The sequence below is a fragment of the Metarhizium acridum genome (assembly GCF_019434415.1).
Source record: "Metarhizium acridum strain ARSEF 324 chromosome Unknown scaffold_347, whole genome shotgun sequence".
NCBI classification, from domain to species: Eukaryota; Fungi; Ascomycota; class Sordariomycetes; order Hypocreales; family Clavicipitaceae; genus Metarhizium; species Metarhizium acridum.
In genome coordinates, this window is record NW_027094028.1 from 356,871 (window position 1) to 372,548 (window position 15,678).

Consider the following 15,678-nt stretch of genomic DNA (forward strand, 5'->3'; position numbering starts at 1 on the left):
GTAAGTACTGGGCGAGAAACTCGGTGGATCCGAATGCTACGTTTTAGAATGCCAGGGCAGGGTCTGAGGCAGATCCCGTTGGCGTTTACCTTGAATATAATTTGCGCAGAACGCCGACCCATGAAAAGGGTCAATCCAATCTTGTCATCTGGGCACCCTGCTTCTTGGCAGAAAGACAATGGCAAGGATGAGACAAAGGTCTTCATTACGACCAAAAAGAGGTTAGTGTTGAGGGCAGACTGGGCATCCCAGGGAGTAGATGCACCAGCGAGAGGCATCGGATGCTAACCCTCGCAATGCAAAATACATATAACTAATCTCTGACCCATCAACGTCTGTGTGCTAGTCATGTCACTTGCGTAGCTGACTATTTTCAACAACCGCTGCATGTGTTGCTATTCATGCGTGGGCTGATGTTGCACAAGGTACGTCTCCAAGGAGACATGGACGGACCAAAGAATAGGCGCACGAGCGCATCTCCTCGGGTCGTTTGTAAATACACGACCAAGGACAAGGTATAAATGCATCGAGCTGCCCGTCTGCTATATCAATTCCAATTCATCAACAAGTCAAGGTCTGCCTGACCTGTCTCATACACAGTCCTCTCGTTTAAGCCTATAATCAAACCATAAATCCCCCCGACTTCACAATGGTGGCGCGAGAAGACTCTTGCACTCGCCATTTCCTAGCTTCAGCAGCGCAAAAAGCCTGCAGGCCATGTAGAACCAGACGACGGACGGAGCAGATGCAGAAGTTGCGTCTACAAAGACGCACCCCGGATACAAAAGTTCAACCAACACCGGCGAGCCCTACCAACCGACGACATTGGCATCTTGAAATTGAAAGCCCCAATTGATAAGAGCGAGACCATTGGGTACGCAACTCTGCCGGCTAGCGGTTCAGACCCGGCGGCCAATTCCAAGGCATTCATCGCAGGCTGGTAAGCGGTCCCCAAGAGCAGCACTGCCGCACAAGACGTGGACGCTGACTAGTAGACAAGGGGTACCAGCACTGGGAAAATGTACCGAGACAAAGTCGACATGCTTCGAAAAGCCTCCATTCCCATTTTCACAAGCGAGGGCTGCGTCAAGTTGGATCCAGAGTCGGGCGGTAGAGACTCGGTACTAGTAGTGTGCGCCGGCGGCGCCGGCCAGAATGTATGCAAGTACGACAGCGGCTGCTCTCTTGTCGACCAGGAAACGGGACAAGTCATCGGTCTCGCGTCCTTTATTATTCCACAAGCGGGTTATCAACTAAGGGACATGATGCTGTGCAACGAAGCTCCTACCCTGTTTACCAGAGTTGGCAGCCATGTTCGTTTTATTCTCGAAAACCTCGGGGCCTCGAAGCAGCCTTCCAAGCAGCGAGAACAGTCAGAGGCAGACAAACAGCTTCAGACTCATTGTGGCCGCTCCGGTAACGAGAAGACGTGCATGCGCGCCGCGTTTCGCTGTACCGGCCAAGTGGAAAAGGACGCACCTATCCGGCAATTCCTTGAATTCGTTGACAGAATGCAGGTCTGTGCAGACCAAGATAATGACACGGATAAGTGCATAGCCAAGGCCAAGGAGTGCAAGGAAAAGGACAAGTTGCCTCTAGGGGATGTGGCCAAGCTTGCTCAGTGTGCAAAGAAAGATTTGTAGGCAAGGTCTATGAGGGCACATGAGAGGTGACAATGGCAATACTAGGAGTTGGATACATGCCCAAGCCTCGAATTTTTGTTGCAGGAACTGAATATAGTGTTGGGAGTTGTGTTAGTGTTTCGGACTCGATACTCCTGACCAAGTAGCATTACGTGAAACCATGACTGGCGGCGGCAATGAAATGTTTCCTCATAGTGTATTGGAAAATAAAAGGGACGAACTGAATTCTATCCACAATTTATTTCTGACAATGTAAAAAAATCTTCTAGTTAAATTTCCGATTAAAAAATACGAATCCGTACCCGATCCAGTGTATAGCGTTGTATATAATCAACAAGTATGACCGTACTTTAACCGGAACTGCAGATTCCAACGAGGGTCACACTGTCCCGCTGTGTTTATTGAGGCCATAATGCCAGTGATACAAAGTATGGCCGCAATTGCCAGATTGACACAAGGTCTAGGCTTCTGGAGGCGTGCCTCGTTATCGCCTACAGTAAGTTGATCTCGCGATATAGTAAAATATAGACTCGTGCTATATTATTATTATTATTATTATTATTATTATTATTATTATTATTATTATTTGTGTGATTAGCCCATCTACATACCTAGGTAGTCATACAAGCACTACATCAAGTAACAGACAGTAGAATAACGCCATATACCTTTATAGCCAAGCCAAAGAAACCGTACTATACCGCGATAGACTATAAACACATCGTAATGCTGCAGAAGCTAGCACGATTAGTGAAGAAAGACACGAAAGAGCTAGCAGATGTAAAATAAAAGCCAGTTTTACCTCATCTCAGAGTGGCTAGTGCTATATAGCCACTAGGGATTAGTTAATATAAAACCAAAATTAATAGTATAAAATAGCAGAGTATATTATACAAAAGTGTAACAGCTAGGTACTTGGCTGCTCCATCTTTTTACCTCTTACTACATATCATCACATCATGCGACACTGCAAAGGTACCGACAAGTCAGTCTGTCAGGCGATCGGCCAAGAGCGTCAAGGCCGGGCAGTGTAAAATATGCCGCCTGCTCACCAAGACAACATGATAGCACTGTCAGCCCGACAGTTGACAGACAACCAACTTGACCACGTCGAGTCCGAGAATGCAGCAGCCCCCAAACACAAATCCACGGTCGGGCCGAGTTTCACACCATTGATGGACGCTCAACCACATCCATACCTCATCCGTCTCCCACCGCCAAAACACCAACTCGACAACCACGGCGGCACCAGCGCCCTGCTCCAAGAGCAAGACATTGTCGTTGTCGGTGCCGGATTCGCAGGCTTGGTATGCGTATGCTACATCTGCCAGAAATCGCCGTTGTCGCGCACCACCATCCTCGAGGCGAGAGACGCTTGTTCAGGCGCAACCGCTCGCAACGGCACGTCCTACATTCACAACCACCCATCTATCCCATCAATTGTCCCGACGATATCTCAGGCGGGGTCACCTACGCCCAGACTCTCTGGCCACACTCCAAAAGTTCACGCCCGTGTTCCGCCATGCCCAGTTTGAGCTGGACAACTGCCAGACCGTGAGGTCCCTCATTGAAACAGAGCAGACTGCATGCGACTATGTGACAAGGGCTCGTTGGAGGACTTCAAGTAAAAGGGCTTAATTTAATAATAATCTCTTAAATATTAAAGGTTCTTAGTTTTTTTAAGTTATAAGGTAAAAGGGAATTATCTTATATATATAAAAGAAATAACTTATACTTAATATACCTTAAAATTCTTATAATTTTCTTATATAATAAAAGGGTTTTAATTTTTTCTTAACTTAATTTATATAATATTAATTATCTTCTTTTTTAAGCTTAACTTTAAGTAATATAAAATTATTTATACCCTTTAATTATAAAGCTTATTAGAATTATTTAACTTATATTATTATAATAAAAACTTAATATTTTTACTTAAAAAGTACTTATAAGATTTTTGTTTTATACTTTTTAATTAATTAATTTTTTTATTTAATTAAGTACTTAATATTATTATTATTAATTTATTAAAACGCTTTAATTACTTTTACTTAATAATTTTTATTTATTTTAATGAGTAATTATTATAATAACTATTACCCTAAAACGTAGTATTATTTAACTCGGCTAAATACGCTCGCGTATTAAATACTTTAATTAGTTAAAATAAGATTAACTTAATCTAATATATTAAGCTATTTACGTAATAACTTATAAAAGAGATTATTATAATAATAATATTATATATAAAGGCTATAATATTTTATATATATAATTATTTAACTTTCTGTCTTAAATTTACTTAAATTAAATTAATTTATTATACTTAATTATAAATATTTATACTTTCTCTTATTATTATTATTATTATTATTATTATTAGGTACCCTAGAGCTATTATAAGCTATTCTAGTACTTCTATATGTAGTTTAAGTGGGAAAGCCCTTTCTATAGGAAGAAAAAACCCCTCGCTTTTATTTCGAGTCGTTCCCGCCCCGCTATAACCCTAGGGTTATATAGAGCGTGTTCCAAATCGTGTAAGTTAAAGGTGCCTACTAGGTTTAAGGTACTTAATAATAATATATATTATTTATTTATTTGAGTACGCTAGAGCTTTTAAAGTTATTCTAGTACATTAACCTATATTTTAAGTAGAAAAACCCTTAAGAAAAGAAAAACCTACTTATATTCGTAAAGCCTTTCTCGCCTTATACTACGTTATAATATAAGGCGTATTTCTTCTTATATAGGTTATAAGTATTAATTATTTACTTTCGCTTATTCTTAACCTATTATTTTAATTTTTCTATGATATATTATATTATAGCTATAATACGTGCTAACTTAATTTTCCTTTACCTTAAAGCTCTAAGCCTATTAGTTAATTTTTAAGGTAAGTTTAGCTTAATTTCACCCCTAAAACTCACGTGTTTAGGCACGAGTTAACCCCTTTTCCGGGTAACTAAGCCGAAAAATTAGAGGTGCCTCTAGCCGGGTTTAAACCAGCTCCCTGCTAGGCTAAGGCAGGGCTCTATAGCGTTTAACCACTACGCCACGAAGGCAATAATAATATATAATTTAGTTTTTTAGGGTTATAATAAGCTTAAAGGACCCACTTTTTTATATAAGCTAATTAGTTATAATATTAGCTAATTTATGTATTTATTATAATAATTTAAGTATTTTATTAGATTTATTATTAAATATTTAAGCTTTTTTAAAAAATTAAAAATGTAGTTTTCTTGTTATAGCTCTAGTTACAGGAGACCGGTCCCCTACGGGGTCCGTCAATGCCTTTTCGGAACGGGCGTGGCAGCACGGCGCTTGCCTTGCGAAAGAAACGGCAAGCACTTATCTTCTGAAGCCTATGGAAGGAGGGAGACTGTAATTATGAGTGCCAGGCACCCGCTTTATAGATGATCGAGAGACTTTTAGCATGTTCTTTTTTGCCCTTGCGGGTTAGGACGGTTGCGGAGGACCTGACGCACGAAGCTGTTTACTACCGTTTCCCATCCTATTTCTTTACCTTTAGCATTCATCTGTATCTTCCCCTGGAGCTAGCATTAAAAGATTCTCCATAACTATTAGTCACTCGAAATGGGATAGCACGACTCTGTCCAGTTGGCTTTGGCATCGCGCCTCCGCTTTCGGGCCTTCCAACAAGTCGTATCTGCACAGAGTCCAAATGCAACACCATTCCTTCTCACAACCACAACCCAAAGCAGATATACAGTACATAGAGTCTCTCTCTCCCCCTTGAATTGCCCAAAATCCGGCTAACTGACTATTTGAGGAACTGACCGGAATGCACTGAGTGTACGGCACGTCTGTCGACGTCAATGTAGGATTAATCTTGAGGGGGCGTCGCCGGAGCGACCTTTGTGTGGTTTGATTGGGCAAGGGCGATGAACCAACCTCTTGACGCGGGGATGACATAAAAGGCGGTGACATTCGAAAAGCGACATATTTTCATGGTAGGAGACTACAGAACATACCGACATAATATTAGGATATGCAATTTAGTTCTACACGTTTCGTTTATTACTCTTCTATTACTTTACGCATTTAGATTATACCGAAAAACTCGCCTAAAAGAAGCCCTAAGCTTCCACGATTACTCCCTTATAAAGGGCTACGACTAAGCTACGACGCAGCTAAGAAATCGGAACCCTTGAGATGCAAGCGAAAACCTGTACCAGTTGCTTGTGAGTCTTGTAGAAGTTCCAAATTAAAGGTACTTGGTCGCACACCCAGCCAATAAAGGTATTGCTGGAAAAGTTCATTTACTAAAACTAAGCTATTATTCTAGTGCTCGGGCGAAAGTCCATATTGCGAGGATTATAATCGCCGTAAAATAGTATGCTGTTATAGGGATGTAAGAGCAGGAGAGTCTTACTATAAAGCATTAAAGCGGTCCAACTATAACCTACTTTAGAAGCTTAAGATCTATAAGGAGATTTTTCACCTTCTAAGAACTCTCCACAAGAAGTGTCTGAGAAACTTTATCGGCAGATTAGGGCAGGAAATAATGTTTCTTTAGGTCAGCATGAGATGGAAGGCGCAGGCTTACTACTGCAACTACGAAACAGCCGTCGTTAAGCTTACATTACGGGAACTATACTATTGCGCTAAAAAGAGCAAAAGTGTAGGCCGACTAAAATCTCTCTAGCAGACATAATAGTGGCATATATTCTTCGCGACATCTACAAGGCGTTCTTTTTTTCTTAGTCCTTGGCAATTGTGTAGTGGTCAGAGGCCCGAAAGCGGAGGCGCGATGACTAAAGTGGCAATTTGACGGGATGTTATGCGCCGTTGGCAATATGATGGATGCGCCAAATATATTTCGCCTGGAGGAATCCTAGATAAATTAAAATACTACGTGACGCCTTGCCCTTTGGAGCGGTGGTGCAAGGCGTTCAATCAGCCGAGGCGGGGTGTTTGGGCCAACAAAGTGCCTTATGGAGTGAGTACCCATTACTAGCTTTGTGGTGGCGCCACTGCTGCTACGAATAATGTGCATTTGAAGCTCTCGAGCCGGCAGCCCAGCAGTTTTGGAAGCCGTTGAAGTCGAAGCACTCGAGCCGGCAACAACCTTACTTGAATTGTTTAATATGGTCAGATGATACGGTATAAATATGTTCAATTTCATGTACCGTATGTCTACGCCAATATCGCCGAATAGTGGAAATAGACTTCATCCTACCTCCACACCAATTTTAGCTAGGATAAATCCCATCCCCTTAAGCTGCCCGCGGATCCAGAACTCCGACTTTGAGAAGCCTTCCTTGATTACTTCTTTCCTTCCTCGTCTCCTCGTCGTACATCACGCAGAGAGATACGATGAGAGCGATATCCATACCAGGTGCAATTGTCACGTAGTACTATATCATAATCAGTCTCGTTGCTCATCTCTCATGTCTTCCACTGAAACTAACGGCTTCCAGCAGGGAGTAAAACATACCGTATCAGCATCTCCCAGAATCTGCCGAGCATTGAAGTAATCTCTAGTTATCTGCGCAACTGGCCTGTCATTCCATGTAATCGTGCAATAACGACCGATCCAGTTACCCGAGAGCGCGAGCTCAATGGGCTCGCTGTTCCCGGCTGTGTTGACGAATGACACTGTCATGCGGGCACCTCCCACTGTTACATTTGCGTTAGTCACAAGTGGGGCAAAGATATGATGGTTAAAGTATGAAGGGGGGGAGCTCATCGTATAACGGAGGAAGTGGAGGAAATAAAAGGGAACACAAACAATGCCAATGTCCTTGCACGTGGAAAACCTCCCGCCCATCCGGTCCCTCGCCGTAATACTGCCTGGGGATACTGAGCGGCTTGTGCTTCAGTGACCAGAGCTCATTGCCCTGCATATTATAAAAGAACTTTTGGTGGTGCAGGCTGAAGAGTTTCGCCTTGCACTGCAGCAGCTCCACGTTGGACACGTCGCGGATCTGGAAGCTGCCTTGGGCCAAGGCCCAGACCTTCTCCTTCATGACCAACGTCTTTTGGCCGTTGACGCAGAAGGAGGGGACGATGCCCAGAGCATGGGGCAATGGAGGAAGCACAATAGGCCCGGAACTTGAACCGTGATGAGGCATACGCACGCCAGTGACTTTGATTGTTGCTCGCCGTCCAGGTGCCACCATCTCAGCCTTTGAATTGAGCTATTGTCACTATCATCCGTTGTGATGGTCCACTTTCCTGAAGTAACTTCGACTTCACACTTGTCTTTTGGGAAATGGAACTCCGGAAGTGAGATATCTGTCGTTTGCGCGTCTGGACCTGTCTCGTGACCAAGGAGCTTCAAGGTAAAGGTGCAATTTCGGAGGTCAAATCCATGACTAAGAATCGTGCCCGCGATTGCAACAGGTGATGGTCGCACATAGGCTTCCGCAGCTCGGAATCCAGGATTGTTTGTTAGTTCAGGCACATCCGTCATTCTTGATGTGATCGAAGGTGTTCTCAGTTTTGCTTCCAAGTTGCCCGGGTTTACTGTCGACTTATCCAAGCTTTCTCTCATATTTAGTCCTGTGTGTTGACGTAAAGATGTTGTTGATTCATTAGATAGACTGGCTGCCGTGGGAGAAAGAGGTAGCGGCAGGTCATCAAGAGAAAATATCGACAAGTCCTCTCCGTTCCACTGGTCGCCCAGCTGGTGTTTATTCTGCGTCCTGTCAAGCGAGAGCCCGATTTACGAGCAAATATCAAAACTTACCTGGCACATATACTGCCACAACGTATATCCTCCCATGAGGCTACCCTCGACTGCAAAATGATTCGCATCCATAGCACCAGACTGGTTGGAGTAGTCCCCTGTCTTGTAGGCGTGCTTGTCATCCATATCAAACGGAATACCAAATTCTGTCAAGACACATGGATGATTGCCCATATAATCTTCACCCTCTTTTCTGATGGCTGATAATTGATCTCTTAAACAATTGCGGATTGCCGTCTCTCCTAGCTTTATCGCGGAGGCCGGGGTCAAATACCGGCCACGCAAGACGCCGAAGACATCCACATTCCAAAACCTATTCCACTTTTTAGTCATCAAGGTAATACCGTCATAATAATGCGGTGCGTAGACCATTTTTGGATCATCATCTGCGGTACCTTTGATGGAGGGAGGAAGCTCTAAAACCGGGGGTTGGCAGAAGATGATGCAGTTTTGGTGGTGTGCTCGGATTGCATCCCTAAATCTTCGATAAAAGTCCATAAAGTAAGTGTTCGTGAACCCCTCGTAGTCAATGACTTCATCTGTATGCGGACTCCTGCTGAAGTAGTCCTTCCTCAGCAATGTGTCGGTGTCGGGGTCCCAGACACCGTGCTGCGACCAGACGCACTCCCCAAGTTTCCATCCAGCATCTCGTTTGTAGCCATATCTTGAATCGTCATAATCAGCTGGAAGCCATGCAGTCTTCCCCCTTCGGATCCACAAGAGTGAGACCAGACCTATAGGGTCCCATGCCCCCAACATCCCAAGTATCCACCTCGCACGCTCTACCAGAGCCCGTCAATATTGCTTGCCATGCGGTTGGCGCGGTACCCTTTTTGAGCTGCTGCTCGCTTGGCAGGACCGTCAAGTCTGCCCAGCCAACCAGTCCACGGTTCGGTTCATTCATACTTTCCCACCCAATAACAACGTCGTCTTCTAGATCTCCAGCCTCGTGTACACGTTTGGCCAAATGTGCGCAAGCCTTTATAAAATGATCTTGAAGGTAGTCTTGTACGTTTTGGCCATCTATTATGCACTTCGAAGCAAAGTCACGGCCTGCAAAGAAGAGAGTGCACATGGTAGCGCACGCCAGTCGATTGTAGTTCGTGGCCCATATCATTTTTGGGAAATTCTCCGGTTCGGGGTAAGTATTGTGTACCAATGCCGCTTCAGTTACCGCCAGGCTCTCGGGATTCAGGCCACAGGCGTACAGAGTCCACATGGGGGCTCCAGAGCCACCTGTAAACCTAGACCACTGTGGAAGATGGATTAGCCTGTGAATGAGACTGGGAAGGGAGGACGCACAACATCCTGATGCGGATCCAAGAAGATGTAGAAGCCGTAATCTCTTGCCTCCCTTAAGACCTCAATTGTATGTTGAATCCATTCTTCGTCGTATTTGCCTGGCCCGGCCGCCTCGATTGCCTCCCAGGTAAATATGTATCGGATCGTATTGTAGCCCCACTGTTTTAGCCTGTCGAAGTGGACATGAGCCGCTTCTCCCGGGAAAGGGCGAGAATGAAAATTAACATCATCTCCATCAAAAAACTTGTCTGGTATATGAGACGGGAGGTCCGGAGAGCTGGGATACTTTGCGTCCCCGGCGAGATTGATTCCTCGGAGCATTACTTGACGGCCATGGGCATCGCGGAACTGGCCATCTTTAATGGTAAGCCGTAAGGGCATGTTGTGCTTGCCCGAATCCAAGAGTTGAACGGCTTCGACAAGAGGACGTCGGGATCCAGCTTAAGAGGGGTAGCTTAAAACGATACCAGGGACATAGGATAAGGGAGTATCTCGCTGCCTAAATCATCCAGTAGATAAAAGTGCGTTATCAAAGAGGTCCACGTAACATGGCCTTGGAAGAGAGAAAGCCAGAGGAGGTAACCGCTGACGGGTCTCTGGCGTCCGCAAGGCGGGAAGGGACGGCAGAATAATTTGCCACTGAAACCTTATCAAGGAACGGAAGGCAACTTCCGACGAAATATGCCAATAGATGGCCGAAATTTTGGATAAAACCTGGACGGTATACTTTGGAGATAGCATTATACTATTTTACAAAATTTCAATGGCCTGTCATGGTTGCTCGATGTTCTTGGCGTTGTCTTCCTAGGTACCTCACTTTTGAGCGGGTATGGTGGGAAGCGGTTGCGGTGGGATGCACGTTACGAACGGAGGCTAGTGCACTGCATGTAACATGATCCCAATAGGATGCATTTAGTACGGAGTAATGTACAATCCAACCCCTGCAAGTTTAGCCATGAGTGACCTGACAAGGAAGTTACTGGGGGTTATTTACAGGGACTTTTCTGTTAACAGGAGCTCTTTTTATTTATATCAGTGGCTGTTAACTATAATGACAGGGGAGTAGTAGCTCTTATAAGAGTGACCTTTATTAATAAGAGATTTTATCGCGTTATCAGGTACTTTAAACCCCCACATGCTCTCTGTAATAGTGATATCTCATTGGCTTTAACCCCCCTTGCTATGTCACACCTGGCTAAACATTCAGGGTCTGAATTGTAATATACTTTTACGCGCTTATACATCTGCAGACCTCTTGGCATTGCTTGGGGGGTCTTAAAGTCAACACCCCGTGGTGCTCCACACTCACGGGGGGGACACTGAGTAGAAAATGGTCAGTGATTCGGAAAAGGCTTTTGGTACCTCGAAATATATGGATACCACATAGTAAGGGAAGTAGCATTTTCATGCATATCTCTACCTTAATGCCCTTCGGGAACGCCTGCGGCGGCAAGCTGCTCTTTTCTCTCCTTCTATTTTATGGGGGCCAGCCCCCAAACCCCCACTCCTCACTTCGTTCGACCTTGCCGTTGCGGGACTTGCGACAGTCCAGGCAGTTCTTGGTGTTACGGGCAGATTTCCGTTTGCTCACGAAGTCGCCCGTCGGTGCTTCTCGTCGCAGCGGGCACAGACAATAGACCCAGAACTCATTATGTCATGAAAGACGTAAAGATAAGTTGCGAGTTCCCATGTGAAGCAAGATGATAAACAGCTCAGGGGCGCAAGCAGGGGTCGCCAGACAGGTTCTCCTTTTTGGGCGGCGTCGTCCAGTTGCGCCTCGTTTTGCCATTTCATGTCATGACTTTGCTCAATTCAACATACAATGCCCGCTAGGCTCGATATATCTCGTCTAAATTTGGCAACCGATTTTAGACTACATGCTCATCTACGGAGTACAATTGTGCTTCATGTCCGCGTTCCCAACGACGCCACATCAGCCAAACTTGATTCCCGACGCGGGATTCCAAACTTTTGCTGATCCACTGCCTCCCTGTTGTCCACCATCAGTCCTTGGTGCCGGCGGACCACTACCGCCAAACTTGATCCCCATGGCTGGGTTCCACATTGTCGTCATTGGATTTGTTGTCTGCGGTGCCATGGGTTGTGGCTGCCGTACCGAATCCCCAGCCCAAGACTGTATTGAGGCTTCAACCGGGTTGGGCGCCGACTGCCTTGCTGCGTGGTCGTTTTGTCTTTGGGGCGATGTTTGATGTTGCTGCGCAACCGGCTCGGGCGCAAAGTAAGCCGGCTGTGGTGTTTGATACTGTGTTGGAGCAGCACCTTGCAAAGGGGCGTGGTCGCGCGACAAGCTGAGTGTTGAAAGTGGCGGCATGCTCAGTTCTCTGCGAGGCCGGTAAGCAAGCACACTATGCACAATCTGAAAACGCAAAAGAATACTAAACTTACTCTTCCAGCACCCTGGCCTCCATACGCCGTTGTGCCACCCAGCCTTTGACAACATCTCGAAAGCCCTGTCCAACAATCTTGTTGAGGTCATTGTAAAACTTTCTGCCAACTTCCAGGTTGTTGATGATTTCCTTGTACTTGAAATACGCACTATCCAGCTTCTGCAACGCCTGTTCTCGCTCTCGAGAGCCTCGGTCACCGCATCTGCGTTTTTGGGCCTCGAATTCTGCGTTTGCCCGCTCCACTTCTTTCAATAGTCTTTCCTGTTCGAGCGATTCTTTATCCAGGGCCTCCAACTCTGGCTCATATAAACGATCCAGACGCTTTTCGAAAAAGTCTTCAAAGTGAGCCGGAACAATCGCAGTCGAAGGGTACGTTCTCTCTAACCGGGCAGCTTCTTTCAGGATATCCGGCTTGATATCGTCTTTGCGCGCATTCTCTCGCAGTGTCTCGACCTTTTTCCTTCTTCTACTTTCAAGTCGTAGGACATCATTATATGCGCTTCGCAGTTTGCCGACAGATGCCTTGAGCTCAGGATTCGTGTCCCGTTGAGAGCTTGACGGCACAAAATCCATCAGGGCCCTGTCCGACCCGCACAAGATATGTAGCAGCTCCTCGTTGGCAGCAAACTTTTCTCGTACGACACCGTCGCTGCTGGCGCTGCTCGCAAAATATCCTTCAATTTCGCCGGCATGTCCCCACAACTTGCCGCCTTGGGCGTCACTCTGGCTCTCAGGTCGTGTCCACCGATCGGTGCCATACTTCCTCCTCGCCTTCTGGTCCTCTTCTCTCTCAGCCGCCAGGGCCGACGTGCCTTCCTCAAAGATTGCAATATCTGCAGCCCGTAGCTTATCAATGTCCGTAAAGCTCTTTCGGAGTCTACCTATCGCATCTGCTTGTCTTAATTCCTCGGCATGCTGTACTAGACTTGGGGGTAGGCCAAGAGGTTTTTGAAACGCCTGGAGCGAGCCAGGGAGGCCAATAGCGCTGAACAGGGAGTGGATTTTGTCGTAAAGAACTTCCAGGTCCTGGATGATGTTTTGGTTGACCATCCGATCGCGACGTTCTTCATATATAGAGATGGCGACATGAACGGAAAAGGGCACCAGTTTTGAAAACAACGCAGGGCCGAACTCTGCTCGGTCGCCAAGGAAGTCAAATGGGTTCGCCACTTGAGGCGGCACACGAGCTACCGCCATGTTGGCTCTCTCCAGCGTCTTCAGCTCTGATTTGGGAGGGACGGGATCTGAATCTTGTCAGTCTGTGTGTTTCCGCGCCAGGCCTCTGGGGTAAGTAAAAGCGAGTTTTCCACCTACTCAAGAAGATCATGTCATTGTCCTTTTCGGCTCTCTTAAGATCCTCCTCCACCTTTCTCTTGAGCCCGTTCAGGTCGTCGACGACAGTCTTGTTGAGATAACCGCCTTTGGTCTCCTTAAGACCTTCCGTCACGCAAGCAACTGCGTCTGTTAGTCTAGCGACCTCCTCGCCATACTTTCTCTTTTCAAGGCAGTCACACGCAGCACGATACTGCGCCGCTGCAGCAAAATGGTGGTGTTTCGCAGTCATGTGGTGAATCCAAGCGCTGCTGATGGCTTCGCTCTTCGTGGCTGCCTCGCCGGCCAAATTATATAGGTCGGATACTCTAGCAGCCAGCTTTGCTATTGAGGCATCCTTGTAGCCACCGACAACAGCCTTCTGCCAGAAGCACTCTTGGCTCTGTGCAAGAAATAACTGCATCAGGGATTCCAAGGTGTGTTCATCCATATCCTCTGGGGGGTCGTACATCCGAAGCAAGGGCACGACCTCCTTTTTCATGTGAGAAAGCACTCCGGCGGCGAGCGAAAACTGGTTGGCAGCGGTTTTGATGCCTTCGGCCGTCCCTCGGGACGTGTTGACTGCGAGCTGCGAGTACAAGGCTGCCAAGTTGTAAAGAACGTTGAGGAGCTCGTATTTCATGTTATTTCGCACCATGGGTCGCTCGGTGTTGTAACCTAGGGCGGGATACCAGGTGAATTCCGCACCAATCTGTCGCGATGAGGGGGAGTGGCTCGTTGTCAGCGGCGCTCAGAAGGAGCAGGATACGAGGATGTGACGACGTACATCGATTGGAAATTTTCCTGATATCCAAGCCAGTTGTCCTGCATAAGCTTGAAGCTTCTTGATGCCACTTGGATGCGGCTCGCGAACGTTGATGGCATCTTGGCGCAGAGCATCAATGACCTCGAGGTCCTGTTTGAACATGTCTGGATGCTGGTCATACTTGCTGTTGATGTATTGTCGGATGATCGAGGCGAGAGATAGCTGCGTCGATCGCCGAAAAGGCAGCGACAATATGCTGCCGGTGCTAGTACCACCAGTGTTAGCAACGATGCTGTGCTTATGCCTGTGTTTTGCAGTATGGGATGCGACACCAGCTGGTAACTGCGACGGCTCGGAAGCAGAGCTCAGTCTCGTTGTCGGTTTGTCAGGCTCAAAACTCACGTCGCCATTCTGGGAGATTTGAAGTCCTGGATACGCAGCCTATGCGTACATGCTACAGTCGCGCATTGTTATCTTGCCTTCAGTCATGAGGCGCAGAGTGCGTCGTGGCAGGAAACGCGAGATGTCGACTCGACCAGACGTCATGAAGGATTGGTCTGTTGTTTCTTGGTCAAGTCGGGGCTGTTGATCATGGAGGGGCACAACATGGTGAGTCAGCATTGCCAAGCTAACCAGCTCTGACGTCACTGTCACCTGCCAGTCACAAGCAACAACAAATATGGAACAGCTACATATTTCCATTTAGTCCATGTTTGTTTACATACATGTTATTTTAATTTTTATCATTCAGCCGAAGGCTGACTCTACATTAATCCATAAGTTTTCCGAATAATGAGGGTTTGGTGCAGGCTTGACAAATAAGTTTCTATTGGTCCAAATTTTGTATGGGAAATCGCGAAAGAAGGCTGGATTGGTTGGTGGCTCTAGAAAAGTGGGTAAAGGACAGCCACCGTCTGTCGGTGCTTCTTTGTTTACTTCTCTGTTTACAATCGTTTACAATCGTTTACAATCGTTTACAATCGCTAAATTTGCCCAGCGATCTGTTCGTTTGCTTGGCCAGCAGCCTTTCTTCCATTATTGAAACAGATGTACCGCATGGTTGGGTATGGATTATGATTCTAGGGGTAATATTAGTCCTAGATCTGAATTGGCAGTCCATTGCCCGTCTTGCGACCGAACAAAATCACCAAGTAATTTCGTTAGCAGGAGGAAATCTGCCAATCCAACTACAACCTGTCTGGAATGCCGGGACCACCGCAATTCCGAGGTAACTGACACCATTGATATACTATATATGCCTCCCTAACCTGATCAAGCGTGCCAGGTCCAAAGGTGCCGTCCTTGCATTGAGAAAGCTGGCTGTCCGTCCTACCTCAGCTGAGAGATCTGCCCCGAAAAGAACCGACAGAGACGCTGGCCTATCGCCTCCTAACCAGAGATCTGGAACCCAACCTACATCGCCAGAGAAGCTACGGCAACAACATACAGCTAGGAGTTTGTTCGGAGAGCCAGGCAGCCAGCCGCAGATAGTGCTGGGGACGCCGATCCCACCAACCCAAGCGAGCTCGCGGC

The 15,678-nt window shown here is 46.5% G+C and overlaps 4 protein-coding genes across 5 annotated transcripts; 1 reads left to right on the top strand and 3 right to left on the bottom strand.

Annotated features, from left to right (window-relative positions):
* Nucleotides 1–1,019: 1,019 nt before the first annotated feature.
* Nucleotides 1,020–1,643, top strand: J3458_015196 (uncharacterized protein; the record flags this gene model as incomplete). The annotated part of the gene is made up of 1 exon (XM_007810357.2): nt 1,020–1,643. The coding sequence occupies one exon, from the start codon at nt 1,020–1,022 to the stop codon at nt 1,641–1,643; it is 624 nt and encodes a 207-aa protein (XP_007808548.2).
* Nucleotides 1,644–6,883: 5,240 nt separating this feature from the next.
* Nucleotides 6,884–7,789, bottom strand: J3458_015197 (uncharacterized protein; the record flags this gene model as incomplete). The annotated part of the gene is made up of 3 exons (XM_007810359.2): nt 6,884–7,024; nt 7,105–7,286; nt 7,399–7,789. The coding sequence occupies 3 exons, from the start codon at nt 7,787–7,789 to the stop codon at nt 6,884–6,886; spliced, it is 714 nt and encodes a 237-aa protein (XP_007808550.2).
* A 545-nt stretch (nt 7,790–8,334) lies between these two features.
* On the bottom strand, nt 8,335–9,117 carry EGC1_1 (endo-1,4-beta-glucanase; the record flags this gene model as incomplete). Its single annotated transcript, XM_066120715.1, has 1 exon — nt 8,335–9,117. The coding sequence occupies one exon, from the start codon at nt 9,115–9,117 to the stop codon at nt 8,335–8,337; it is 783 nt and encodes a 260-aa protein (XP_065974307.1).
* A 2,009-nt stretch (nt 9,118–11,126) lies between these two features.
* On the bottom strand, nt 11,127–14,703 carry RIM20_1 (pH-response regulator protein palA/rim20). 2 transcript variants are annotated; one of them, XM_066120716.1, is made up of 5 exons: nt 14,548–14,703; nt 14,167–14,410; nt 13,383–14,091; nt 12,067–13,312; nt 11,127–12,002 (listed from the first exon to the last, which is right to left on the bottom strand). In XM_066120716.1, exons 1-5 carry the CDS (start codon nt 14,553–14,555, stop codon nt 11,594–11,596), a joined length of 2,616 nt encoding a protein of 871 aa, XP_065974308.1. In that variant the 5' UTR covers nt 14,556–14,703; the 3' UTR covers nt 11,127–11,593. The 2 variants fall into 2 exon arrangements, with proteins under 2 accessions (XP_065974308.1, XP_065974309.1); XM_066120717.1 differs by having other exon boundaries at nt 14,167–14,703.
* Between the last annotated feature and the right edge of the window lie 975 nt (nt 14,704–15,678).